The 13,687-nt window shown below is 39.2% G+C and overlaps 1 protein-coding gene across 2 annotated transcripts in view; it reads left to right on the top strand.

The window, feature by feature from the left end:
• The window catches only part of LOC121375779 (protein patched homolog 1-like), a 48,645-nt gene that overhangs the window by 22,853 nt on the left and 12,105 nt on the right, over positions 1 to 13,687 (top strand). For both annotated transcript variants that reach the window (XM_041503410.1, XM_041503409.1), the window contains exons 13-17: positions 3,406 to 3,537; positions 3,888 to 4,015; positions 6,894 to 7,073; positions 11,939 to 12,064; positions 13,232 to 13,376. In XM_041503410.1, coding sequence (XP_041359344.1) covers positions 3,406 to 3,537; positions 3,888 to 4,015; positions 6,894 to 7,073; positions 11,939 to 12,064; positions 13,232 to 13,376 — 711 coding nt within the window. The remainder of the gene's footprint in view (positions 1 to 3,405; positions 3,538 to 3,887; positions 4,016 to 6,893; positions 7,074 to 11,938; positions 12,065 to 13,231; positions 13,377 to 13,687) is intronic.

Below are 13,687 nucleotides of genomic sequence, written 5' to 3'. Positions count from 1 at the left end.
GACCTGTCCATCCCCTCTTCCGCACCTGGTGTCTGTTGTCTGTCAAACTTGATTGTATTGAAGCAGTAGGTTCAAACAGACCTGTCCATCCCCTCTTCTGCACCCATTGTCTGTCAAACTTGATTGTATTGAAGCAGTAGGTGCAAACAGACCTGTCCATCCCCTCTTCCGCACCCGTTGTCCGTTGTTTGTCAAACTTGATTGTATTGAAGCAGTAGGTGCAAACAGACCTGTCCATCCCCTCTTCCGCACCCGGTGTGTCTGTTGTCTGTCAAACTTGATTGTATTGAAGCAGTAGGTGCAAACAGACCTGTCCATCCCCTCTTCTGCACCCATTGTCTGTCAAACTTGATTGTATTGAAGCAGTAGGTGCAAACAGACCTGTCCATCTCCTCTTCCGCACCCGGTGTCTGTTGTCTGTCAAACTTGATTGTATTGAAGCAGTAGGTGCAAACAGACCTGTCCATCCCCTCTTCCGCACCCGGTGTCTGTTGTCTGTCAAACTTGATTGTATTGAAGCAGTAGGTGCAAACAGACCTGTCCATCCCCTCTTCCGCACCCATTGTCCATTGTCTGTCAAACTTGATTGTATTGAAGCAGTAGGTGCAAACAGACCTGTCCATCCCCTCTTCCGCACCCATTGTCTGTTGTCTGTCAAACTTGATTGTATTGAAGCAGTAGGTGCAAACAGACCTGTCCATCCCCTCTTCCGCACCCGGTGTCTGTTGTCTGTCAAACTTGATTGTATTGAAGCAGTAGGTGCAAACAGACCTGTCCATCCCCTCTTCCGCACCCGGTGTCTGTTGTCTGTCAAACTTGATTGTATTGAAGCAGTAGGTGCAAACAGACCTGTCCATCCCCTCTTCCGCACCCGGTGTCTGTTGTCTGTCAAACTTGATTGTATTGAAGCAGTAGGTGCAAACAGACCTGTCCATCCCCTCTTCTGCACCCATTGTCCGTTGTCTGTCAAACTTGATTGTATTGAAGCAGTAGGTGCAAACAGACTTGTCCATCCCCTCTTCCGCACCCATTGTCCATTGTCTGTCAAACTTGATTGTATTGAAGCAGTAGGTGCAAACAGACCTGTCCATCCCCTCTTCTGCACCCATTGTCCATTGTCTGTCAAACTTGATTGTATTGAAGCAGTAGGTGCAAACAGACCTGTCCATCCCCTCTTCCGCACCCATTGTCCATTGTCTGTCAAACTTGATTGTATTGAAGCAGTAGGTGCAAACAGACCTGTCCATCCCCTCTTCTGCACCCATTGTCCGTTGTCTGTCAAACTTGATTGTATTGAAGCAGTAGGTGCAAACAGACCTGTCCATCCCCTCTTCCGCACCCATTGTCCATTGTCTGTCAAACTTGATTGTATTGAAGCAGTAGGTGCAAACAGACCTGTCCATCCCCTCTTCCGCACCCGTTGTCCGTTGTTTGTCAAACTTGATTGTATTGAAGCAGTAGGTGCAAACAGACCTGTCCATTCCCACTTCCACACATTTATACCTGTCTGCAATACAATAACATTTGGCAGATAGTGGATAACTTATGCAGAAGCGGGTGTGAATGAAATAACCCTGATAAACCTGACCCCAGCCTAATTCTTACATATAGAATTGAATGCCAGATCATGTAATGTATGTGGAGTTTTAATGGGAGTTGCATCCCTTGACCGACCCATTGCAGTAAAGTGTGGTAATATTTTAAACTCTAGACAGTAAACATGTTATTTTCTCCTCTCTGTTTTGTTTTTGTGGTAGGGGTGGGGACTTGTAAGGCTTGTATTCCAAGGTAGACAGTAAACATGTTATTTTCTCCTCTCTGTTTTGTTTTTGTGGTAGGGGGTGGGGACTTGTAAGGCTTGTATTCCAAGGTAGACAGTAAACATGTTATTTTCTCCTCTCTGTTTTGATTTTGTGGTAGGGGGTGGGGACTTGTAAGGCTTGTATTCCAAGGTAGAAAGTTAAACATGTTATTTTCTCCTCTCTGTTTTGTTTTTGTGGTAGGGGGTGGGGACTTGTAAGGCTTGTATTCCAAGGTAGACAGTAAACATGTTATTTTCTCCTCTCTGTTTTGTTTTTGTGGTAGGGGGTGGGGACTTGTAAGGCTTGTATTCCAAGGTAGAAAGTTAAACATGTTATTTTCTCCTCTCTGCTTTGTGTTTGTGGTAGGGGGTGGGGACTTGTAAGGCTTGTATTCCAAGGTAGAAAGTTAAACATGTTATTTTCTCCTCTCTGTTTTGTTTTTGTGGTAGGGGGTGGGGACTTGTAAGGCTTGTATTCCAAGGTAGAAAGTTAAACATGTTATTTTCTCCTCTCTGTTTTGTGTTTGTGGTAGGGGGTGGGGACTTGTAAGGCTTGTATTCCAAGGTAGACAGTAAACATGTTATTTTCTCCTCTCTGTTTTGTTTTTGTGGTAGGGGGTGGGGACTTGTAAGGCTTGTATTCCAAGGTAGACAGTAAACATGTTATTTTCCCTCTCTGTTTTGTTTTTGTGGTAGGGGGTGGGGACTTGTAAGGCTTGTATTCCAAGGTAGAAAGTAAACATGTTATTTTCTTCTCTCTGTTTTGTTTTTGTGGTAGGGGGTGGGGACTTGTAAGGCTTGTATTCCAAGGTAGACAGTAAACATGTTATTTTCTCCTCTCTGTTTTGTTTTTGTGGTAGGGGTGGGGACTTGTAAGGCTTGTATTCCAAGGTAGACAGTAAACATGTTATTTTCTCCTCTCTGTTTTGTTTTTGTGGTAGGGGGTGGGGACTTGTAAGGCTTGTATTCCAAGGTAGACAGTAAACATGTTATTTTCTTCTCTCTGTTTTGTTTTTGTGGTAGGGGGTGGGGACTTGTAAGGCTTGTATTCCAAGGTAGACAGTAAACATGTTATTTTCTTCTCTCTGTTTTGTTTTTGTGGTAGGGGGTGGGGACTTGTAAGGCTTGTATTCCAATGTAGACAGTAAACATGTTATTTTCTCCTCTCTGTTTTGTGTTTGTGGTAGGGGGTGGGGACTTGTAAGGCTTGTATTCCAAGGTAGAAAGTTAAACATGTTATTTTCTCTCTCTGTTTTGTTTTTGTGGTAGGGGGTGGGGACTTGTAAGGCCTGTATTCCAAGGTAGAAAGTTAAACATCTTTTTTTCTACTTTAATTAATACATAGCCTAATGTTTGAAAAACCCATAATGAGACAAATTGAGCTGTTTGTGTTCTTGATGATAATTTCGTATTAAGCTGTTTAATATTAATTTAATGTTTTTGCATACTTTTTATCTAACTGGTATCACAAAACAATAGGTTTGTTTTACTAATTGGAGAGTGTTCTTTTGTTTTCCTTTTCTACAGAAATCTCATAATTATGAATGCATTCTAATAACTGAATAGTTATGTGAATATGTGTTTTGTGTCTATGTTTTGTGCAGGAAACTTGAGTTACTATGACTATTCTATGTCTATGGACTATGTATACCAGCATGCAGCAGGCAGTGTTTATGTTCAGAACGGATCCATTATCAGCTGGTTCAAGGCTTTTAAAGACTGGAGACATTCTCAAGGTAAATATATATTTCAAATATCAAATTAAAACGTTTCTAATGTTTCATAGTATAAGTACAAATAACAAGAAGTTTACTTGATTTTCTTATAAGCAACAATTTACTTGGTACATGCATGTTTCTGCAAGCTAGGGGTGTGGAGTTGAGCTGTTTTTATCAAAACCTGGAAATGGTTGTCAGTGTTGTTATTAAAACCGTTCTGTGATGCCAAACACGTAATACAAGATGAAACGAGATGATACACATCTTCACCTTTCTCTCATGTACTCTTCTCCCTCCAGTAAATAAGTTAGACTTTTTTTACTTAATTGAATAATCACCAACCATGAAAATGCTCTTTTTATTTTTAGCGATACCAGACCCATTTTCGGAGAGTGACTTCTATGATAAACTGTACACATTCCTGACAAGTCAGTATGGAATACACTATTCCCGTTACATCAAACTGAATTCCACTACACCTCCAGTTCATATTGAGGTAAACTATGTGCAAATGTATCCACCATAGTTTGATTGTCTCACTATTTTTTTTTAATATTGTGCTGTGATTAGTGGAACCAACTGTAGTTAAATCTGAGCCTAAAGCTGCACTCTTTCAAGGTTTAAACTAAATCTAAAAAACATAATAATCATTTGTCAAATTTGTTCAGAAATTTGGTAATGATTTCCCCCAATTGTGCTTAAAACATATAAAAAATCTATTTTGGAAAGACTGTATCATTGCATTCTGTGACTTCTCGTTATTAATTAATGTTTCATCTTTTGAACACTTTTTATCAGAGCCAATTTTTTATAATTTCAATATAAAAATTAACAGCAAATCTTTTTTAAAAAAGAAATGGCTTGGGAAAGGTGTATCTCAAATCTGTGATCTTGTTGATGAGTACGGCAACTTTAAAAAGAAATGGCTTGGGAAAGGTGTATCTCAAATCTGTGATCTTGTTGATGAGTACGGCAACTTTAAAAAGAAATGGCTTGGGAAAGGTGCATCTCAAATCTGTGATCTTGTTGATGAGTACGGCAACTTTAAAAAGAAATGGCTTGGGAAAGGTGCATCTCAAATCTGTGATCTTGTTGATGAGTACGGCAACTTTAAAAAGAAATGGCTTGGGAAAGGTGCATCTCAAATCTGTGATCTTGTTGATGAGTACGGCAACTTTAAAAAGAAATGGCTTGGGAAAGGTGCATCTCAAATCTGTGATCTTGTTGATGAGTACGGCAACTTTAAAAAGAAATGGCTTGGGAAAGGTGCATCTCAAATCTGTGATCTTGTTGATGAGTACGGCAACTTTAAAAAGAAATGGCTTGGGAAAGGTGTATCTCAAATCTGTGATCTTGTTGATGAGTACGGCAACTTTAAAAAGAAATGGCTTGGGAAAGGTGTATCTCAAATCTGTGATCTTGTTGATGAGTACGGCAACTTTAAAAAGAAATGGCTTGGGAAAGGTGTATCTCAAATCTGTGATCTTGTTGATGAGTACGGCAACTTTAAAAAGAAATGGCTTGAAAAAGGTGTATCTCAAATCTGTGATCTTGTTGATGAGTACGGCAACTTTTTAACTTTAACCACATTTAATAATTTATACAAATTAAATGCATCTTTTTTTAGAGTATCAAGGAGTTATTAACTCACTTAAGGCTTACCTTAGGAAGACGAAACTGAATATAATAGAAACAAATATTCCTTTAGATGATTCTCCTGTTCAACGAAAACTTTGATCTATCAGAAATGGCTTGAAACTATATTATTACACACTTGTAACTTCTGAAAAGCCAAATTCTGCAATATCAAAATGGCAAAATTGTTTTATTTCAGACCTTAATTGGCACACTATTTATTTAAAACCATTTGTAACCATGCAAGAAATAAAACTTAGATGGTTCCAATATAGAATACTTCATAGAATATTAATTACTAATAGTTTCGCATATAAATTAAAATTAATTGACAGTGAAACGTGTATGTTTTGTCATGAAGGAAAAGAATCTATAGTGCATTTATTTTGGGAATGTAAAATTGTTCAGAACTTTTGGAATGATTATTTAAATTGGTTATCAAACTCATGTAAGCATATATTTAATTTAAAGCCTTGTCTTGAGCTAGTGATATTTGGATGTAAAGATAAAATTAAAACAGATAATGTTTTTGACCTGCTACTATTATTAGCTAAATATTTTATATATAAATGTAAAGTGCAAAGGGTCCAGTTAAATATTATACACTTCCAAAACGAAGCTAAACAAAGATATAAAGTAGAAAAATGTATTTATCTTAGTAAGAACAATCTTAATAAATTCTTCATCAAGTGGTCAGTGTATTATTCTCTCTTTGAACAGACCTAATGTTTGTAACTTTCCTTGTGCATCGTCTTGTTCCCAGCGGTCCATGCATTAATAATGTAGATAAATACATATATATATATGTATGTATGTGTGTATGTGTATATATATATATATATATATATATATATATATATATATCATGTGCGTATTTTAAATATTTATGTACATCGTTCATAGAATGGAAAAGGATAAAAGTGTGTTGGCTTTTTTGCGTGAGAGAAAGATAAATGGATAGCTACATTGATTAGATATATAGTGAGAGAGAGAGAGAGAGAGAGAGAGAGAGAGAGAGAGAGAGAGAGAGGGAGAGGGGATAAATGGATAGCTACATTGATTAGATATATAGTGAGAGAGAGAGAGAGAGAGAGAGAGAGAGAGAGAGAGAGAGAGAGAGAGAGAGAGAGAGAGAGAGAGAGAGAGAGAGAGAGAGAGAGGGAGAGGGAGAGGGGGTGGGGTGAGGTGGGGTTTGCAAGCCAGTACCCTAAAGTATTATATTATGTTGTTTTATTATTTTTATGTTTTACCCTTGGCATGTGTTGTTCTGATTGTAAACAAGGGCTGGCAATAAAGCTTGTAAACAATAACAAACAATTAAAAAACAAAAAACAAAAACAAACTGAGCCTAAAGCTGCACTCTTTCAGGGTTTAATATATACCTAAAAAACATAATAATAATTTGTCAAATTTGTTCAGAAATTTGTTGCCAAGTTTGAGTTAATCAAACAAAATATAGATATAGAGGATACTAAATGAGTGGCCATTTGATACCATTTATCTTAAAAATGAAAGAAAGCTATTGATAATTGTAAACTGTCCCTAAAGGCAACTATTTAACCTATTATGAATAATTTAGATGAATGGCAATATCAAAGTGTTAAGTTAAGCATAAATGATGCAGTTTACTTGAAATAAAACTAATAATTTATGAATGGCTTCAGCAAACAAATACTTGAAACACAACCATAATAAAATGCAAAGATTCCAGTTTTGATCTGTTGTAGTTTTCATTGTAGGCCTCGTATATCACACTGAAACACCAACTACAACCCGACTCTGCGGGTGAAATATTGTCGATGGACAATCTACGTGGTATCGTGGATAACGCTGCGTTCCCGGTTAGCACGTTTTCCGGTCTACCAGTGACCGAGTGTTTTGCCTACAGCAGAAACTACCTGACATATGAAACTAACAAGGTGTCTTCTTCGTTCATTTTATTCATAATAATATTAATGAAAATAAATATTAGACTGTTATGGTAGTCATAGATAGTGAATGTCAATATTAGATTGTTATTTCAAAAATTGTGCAGAATTTAAAATATTCATCTATTGATACACCCCATCCAACCACCCATCCATTCATTCATATATTCATCCATCCATCCATCCATCCTTCCATCCATCTTCCATCCATCCATCCAATCACAATATTAATATATATAATATATCAGCTGGTTATAATATATAATATATTGTTTCTGTAGAATCCAGTAGACTTGTGATAATTCATTTATTTATTCATTTATCCATCAAATCAAATAACTAAGCATCTGTCCATCAAACTATCAAAACAAGACCTTTCGTGGGATTTGAAAATAAATTCATTGTCCGTTTTAATAATCCTTATTTAATACAGGAAAAATAATTTTATGTCTGTTAGTTTTCATTTCATTTAATTATTTTATATAATATTTGAAGGTGTTGAAGTTTTAATTTTCATATATAATAATATGATCTGTTGATGATAAAGTTTTAATGTTCACACATGATGATATGATCTGTTGTTTGTAGATGGTGACGTTTTAATGTTCACACATGATAACATTATCTGTTGTTTGTAGGTGTTGAAGTTTTAATGTTCACACATGATAACATGATCTGTTGTTTGTAGGTGTTGAAGTTTTAATGTTCACACATGATAACATGATCTGTTGTTTGTAGGTATTAAGTTTTAATGTTCACACATGATAACATGATCTGTTGTTTGTAGTTGTTGAAGTTTTAATGTTCACACATGATGATATGATCTGTTGTTTGTAGATAGTGACGTTTTAATGTTCACACATGATGATATGATCTGTTGTTTGTAGATGTTGAATTTCTTTTCAACATCACCTGTCCTCATAATTAGTGCATATTCCCTATGATTAGTAGACTGGTCCGAACATCCCAACAGCCGATGGGATGGCTTAAAATTCTTCCACTGTGTACCTTTCCTGTTCCGATCACATGACTTTAACTTCCTTCTTTTTCCTTCGCTTCTAGCAGTTCAGATGGATGGTTTTGCCGTTTGGCATTTTGGTAGTTTCATTGGCTGTTCACAAGAATAACAGCCTCAATGGCGCGGGTTTTCATCAGCAGGGTATATCATTTTACCCATGCCTGGACGACTATCTTTTGAAGTGCCAGAACAAGACGAAGTTAGCGGGCCAAGTCAGCTACGTACTTCAGTTCTTGAACCGTCTCGGATGGATTGTCGACCAGAGAAGGTCTCTACTGCTACCAACACAAAATCTCCAATTCATTGGATTCAGATACGTACCGATCTGGGACACCTTCAGGTTCCTGCAGACCGATGGAACAAGATTCATTTAGCGGTATCCAAAGTTCCAGTCGAACCTGTGACATTCCATATGTGGCAAAGCCTTCTGGGCCTGTTGACTTCAGCCCAGGACTTGACCTTACGGGGTCGCCTACAGTTACGAGGTTTACAAGTCTTCCTGAATCCGTACATAGTATTGAACAACCCCAGTCTGTTGATTACTCTACCCGACAATCTTCGACACAGTCTACAATGGTGGTTGACTCTGTTGAACGTCTTAGGAGGAGTCTCTTTGATGCCATTCCAAGTGACTCACCATCTGTTTGTGGACGCTTCAAGAGAAGGTTGGGGAGCACATCTCAACAGTCAGACAGCGTCAGGGCTGTGGTCTGCCAAGGAATCAAGTTTTCACATCAATGTGCTAGAGCTTCTGGCAGTGTTCAATGCGATACGTCATTGGCATCATCTCTTGATAAATGCAACACTAATGGTAGCAGCCGACAATGTGACAGCGGTGGCTTACATCAATCGTTTGTTCAAGATGACAGATGCCATTCCGCTACATCTCAGAGCACGACACATCCCACGAGTGTCAAATGTTCTGGCCAACACATTGTCCAGACCGTCCGCTCCTCAAAGCACTGAATGGATGCTCAATCCGGAAGTGTTCCGGTGGGTTTGTCAAAGACTGTGGACCCCGAATGTAGATCTGTTCGCGACTCGGTTCAATCATCAGCTAAGACCGTACGTGTCGCGGGTACCGGATTCCAACGCACTGGATCTCGACGCCTTGGCCATCAGCTGGGACAATCTGGACGCGTATGCTTTTCCGCCTCCAATATTACTACCACGAGTCCTCCAGCGATTTCAGGAGTTCCATTGTTAATTACTCCTCATCATTCCAAATTGGCCAAGCAGAATCTGGTATTCAGACTTTCTACGTCTTGCGGAACCAGATCCTTTACCGCTACCAGATTGCGATCGCCTCTTGCTTCATCCCACATCGAGACAGCATCATCCAAATCCAAGCTTGTATCAACTACACGCGTGGACATTATCTCCGAGGGTTTAAGGAAGAAGGGATTCACTTCACAAACCACATGGGCGATATTGAAAGCACACAGAGATTCTACAGCGGCTGCATAGAACGTTCGGTGGTTATGCTTTCATCGATGGTGCCTCAGAAAAAACCTAAAACCTCAGACTATTCACATTGAAAGACTTGCTGATTTCCTGCTCGGGTTTGCTACAGCAGCAAGAGTGTCGGAAATACATGCTTTAGATGTCGACATGGTGCGCTTTAATCGCGATTACTCTTCAGTGTCATTGGGACTTTTGATGAACTTTGTTGCTAAAAATCAACTGCCTGATCAATGTCCTCGTACTTATGATGTTACAGGACTCTCTTCTATCGTGGGTTCACACGACGTGGAAGACTTGTCGTTGTGTCCTGTTCGAGCCCTTAAACTGTATGCAAACATCGAAAGAGATTGTTTCTCTCTTGTAATCAGAGACATCTAAAAGACATTACTAAGAACAAAGTGTCTACTTGGATCCGATCCACGATTTTGTGTGCCTACAAATCAGCTGGATTACCTCCACCGTTGGCTGCTAACCCACATGAACTGCGTGCCTTAGCCGCTACTATGTCACTGCATTGTAACACTTCGGTTTCCAGTATTGTATCTGGGTGTTATTGGGCCACCAATTCCATCTTTGCTAACTACTATCTGCGGGATGTATCGACCAAAGATGTAGAAGGATTCCATCATCTGGGTCCGGTGGTTGCAGCTCAAACTTTGGTTAACTCTGGTCGTCCTCGTCGGATTCAGGACTGTACCCCAAGATGTCCATTGAATCGACAAGTGAGGACTTCATTTGACAAATTGTTTTTGCACACCTTTCTGAAGTTTTGCACTGGTTGGTGTCGGAACATTTTGTATGGATAACACTAGTTAGTTAATGCACTGCACACTAACAACCTGTTTTCCTATTAATTGAACTAACTTCTCCACCATTTTACTAGTAAGAAAAAATTGGGGTTTTGTTGGTTTAATGTTCTAATGGATGCTTCCACCATATTTGTTTCCGTTTGGTATACAATTATTGGTTGGTTGGTTACCTAACACCTGCATCCGTGGTGGTGACGCTTACCCACCTTTCAGAACTTCCTTGTTGTAGAACAAATTTGTGACCTTTTTCGTGCTTCACGACTTCGTTCCTCCACACCACTGACGGATGCCTTCTTCCCACTGTCAATACTAACAGCATGGATATTGGTTGTTATGCATCGTTTGGAGGATGGGCTAATTTTGGTTGGCTTTCTTTCTTCCACTGTCAGTTCTTTCCGGTCCATGGGGTGAACACTTGTACATCTTTGGAGTATGGAACCTGCCACCATCTGTTGAATGCTGCACTAGTTATGAGGACAGGTGATGTTGAAAAGAAATGGAGAAAACTTGAGGTGTTTTCTCTTTTATAGATACATCACCTGTCCTCATGGAATGATTTCCCACCCTTCCTCCCCTCTTCCAGTTCTCCGTGCGATTCGCTCAGGGAAAAGAAGGAAGTTGTAGTCATGTGACCGGAACAGGAAGGGTACACAGTGGAAGAATTTAAGCCATCCCATTGGCTATTGGGATGTTCGGACCAGTCTACTAATCGTAAGGAATATGCACTAGTTATGAGGACAGGTGATGTATCTATAAAAGAGAAAACACCTCAAGTTTTCTTCAGTTTTAATGTTCACACATGATGACATGTTCTGTTGTTTGTAGGTGTTGAAGTTTAATGTTCACACATCATATCATGATCTGTTGTTTGCAGGTGTTGAAGTTTTAATATTCACACATGATGACATGTTCTGTTGTTTGTAGGTGTTGACGTTTTAATGTTCACACATGATGATATAATCTGTTGTTTGTAGATGTTGAAGTTTTAATGTTCACACATAATGACATGATCTGTTTGTAGGTGTTGAAGTTTTAATGTTCACACGTGATGACATGACCTGTTGTTTGTAGGGGTTGAAGTTTTAATGTTCACACATGATGACATGATCTGTTGTTTGTAGGTGTTGAATTTTTAATGTTCACACATGATGACATGATCTGTTGTTTGTAGGTGTTGAAGTTTTAATGTTCACACATGATATGACATGTTGTTTGTAGGTGTTGAAGTTTTAATGTTCACACATGATGACATGTTCTATTTTTTGTAGGTGTTGAAGTTTTAATGTTCACACATGATATCATGATCTGTTGTTTGTAGGTGTTGAAGTTTTAATGTTCACACATGATGATATGACCTGTTTGTAGGTGTTGAAGTTTTAATGTTCACACATGACGACATGTTCTGTTGTTTATAGGTGTTGAAGTTTTAATGTTCACACATCATATCATGATCTGTTGTTTGCAGGTGTTGAAGTTTTCATGTTCACACATGATGACATGATCTGTTGTTTGTATGTGTTGAAGTTTTAATGTTCACACATGATAACATGATCTGTTGTTTGCAGGTGTTGAAGTTTGAGCTGTACAGAAACCTGGTGCTGGCTGGGAGTTGTGTTCTTCTCGTCACCCTGCTGTTGATTGCCAATCTTTGGACATCTCTGTTAGTCTTTTCCTGTGTCATCTTTACATTGGTGAGTCTAACATGTCAAACATCAGTTGATCTAAAGCAGCAATGTTTGTAAACACTGAGGTAGGAGAAACGTAAACTAGTAAATATTATTCGAATGAACTCTGGGGGGTGTTAGAACTCGGGGGGGGGGGGGTGTTAGAACTTGGAGGTGACTATTGACACTGCAAGCAGTATTCTACTGATTCTATCAGTGCTCTACAAAGCAAGTTCAAATTTACTCTTCCCTGGCCAGTAAAGTATAATATTTTAGTCTCCAGCCACTTATATTTAGTAGCCAGCTAATATATACTTGTAATTAAATCGATTCATCTGACATTTTGTAGCACATTACTAATGCCGTAATTGTTATTAGGACAGCATTCGAATGAACTCTGGGGGGTGTTAGATTGACACTGCAAGCAGTATTCTACTGATTCTGTTGTTGACAGATTGCTGTGGGTGGTGGGTTACACTTCGGTGGGGGGGGGGGGGTGACTGTTGACACTAAGCAGTATTCTACTAATTCTATTGTTTACAGATTGCTGTGGGTGGTGTGTTAGAACTGTGGGGGGTGACTATTGACACTGCAAGCAGTATTCTACTGATTCTGTTGTTTACAGATTGCTGTGGGTGGTGTGTTAGAACTGTGGGGGGTGACTATTGACACTGCAAGCAGTATTCTACTGATTCTGTTGTTTACAGATTGCTGTGGGTGGTGTGTTAGAACTGTGGGGGGTGACTGTTGACACTGTAAGCAGTATTCTACTGATTCTGTTGTTTACAGATTGCTGTGGGTGGTGGGTTAGAACTGTGGGGGTGACTATTGACACTGCAAGCAGTATTCTACTGATTCTGTTGTTTACAGATTGCTGTGGGTGGTGTGTTAGAACTGTGGGGGTGACTGTTGACACTGTAAGCAGTATTCTACTGATTCTGTTGTTTACAGATTGCTGTGGGTGGTGTGTTAGAACTGTGGGGGGTGACTATTGACACTGCAAGCAGTATTCTACTGATTCTGTTTACAGATTGCTGTGGGTGGTGTGTTAGAACTGTGGGGGGTGACTGTTGACACTGCAAGCAGTATTCTACTGATTCTGTTGTTTACAGATTGCTGTGGGTGGTGTGTTAGAACTGTGGGGGGTGACTGTTGACACTGTAAGCAGTATTCTACTGATTCTGTTGTTTACAGATTGCTGTGGGTGGTGTGTTAGAACTGTGGGGGGTGACTATTGACACTGCTAGCAGTATTCTACTGATTCTGTCTGTGGGTCTCGCCGTCGACTACTCCGCTCACGTCGGCCACACCTTCATGACTTTGCAGGGATCTCGAGAAGGTAATGTTTCTTTTCACTGTGTCTATCAGCTTGAATAAACAATGTAAAAATGTTTTATACGAGTGCAGATATTTTACCCCATTTGGGTTTTTTGTTATGTAACCTGAAACATTTACTATATATTCAAAACTGCATTCATGAATAGCTGAGAACCCATTCTCGTCACACCACTTTGTGAAGTTGTGTGGGATTTTAGAAGGTAAAAAAAACCTCTTCAAAATGTTTAGCAACTCATTCCCCGCACCACAACAGTTTCAAATACATGGTTAGAGGGGACCTCATAGTTATCCAGAGTTACAAGTTATCCATCC

This window comes from Gigantopelta aegis, chromosome 6, assembly GCF_016097555.1.
Source record: "Gigantopelta aegis isolate Gae_Host chromosome 6, Gae_host_genome, whole genome shotgun sequence".
Taxonomy (NCBI): domain Eukaryota; kingdom Metazoa; phylum Mollusca; class Gastropoda; order Neomphalida; family Peltospiridae; genus Gigantopelta; species Gigantopelta aegis.
This window is presented reverse-complemented; position numbering and strand designations above follow the sequence as displayed.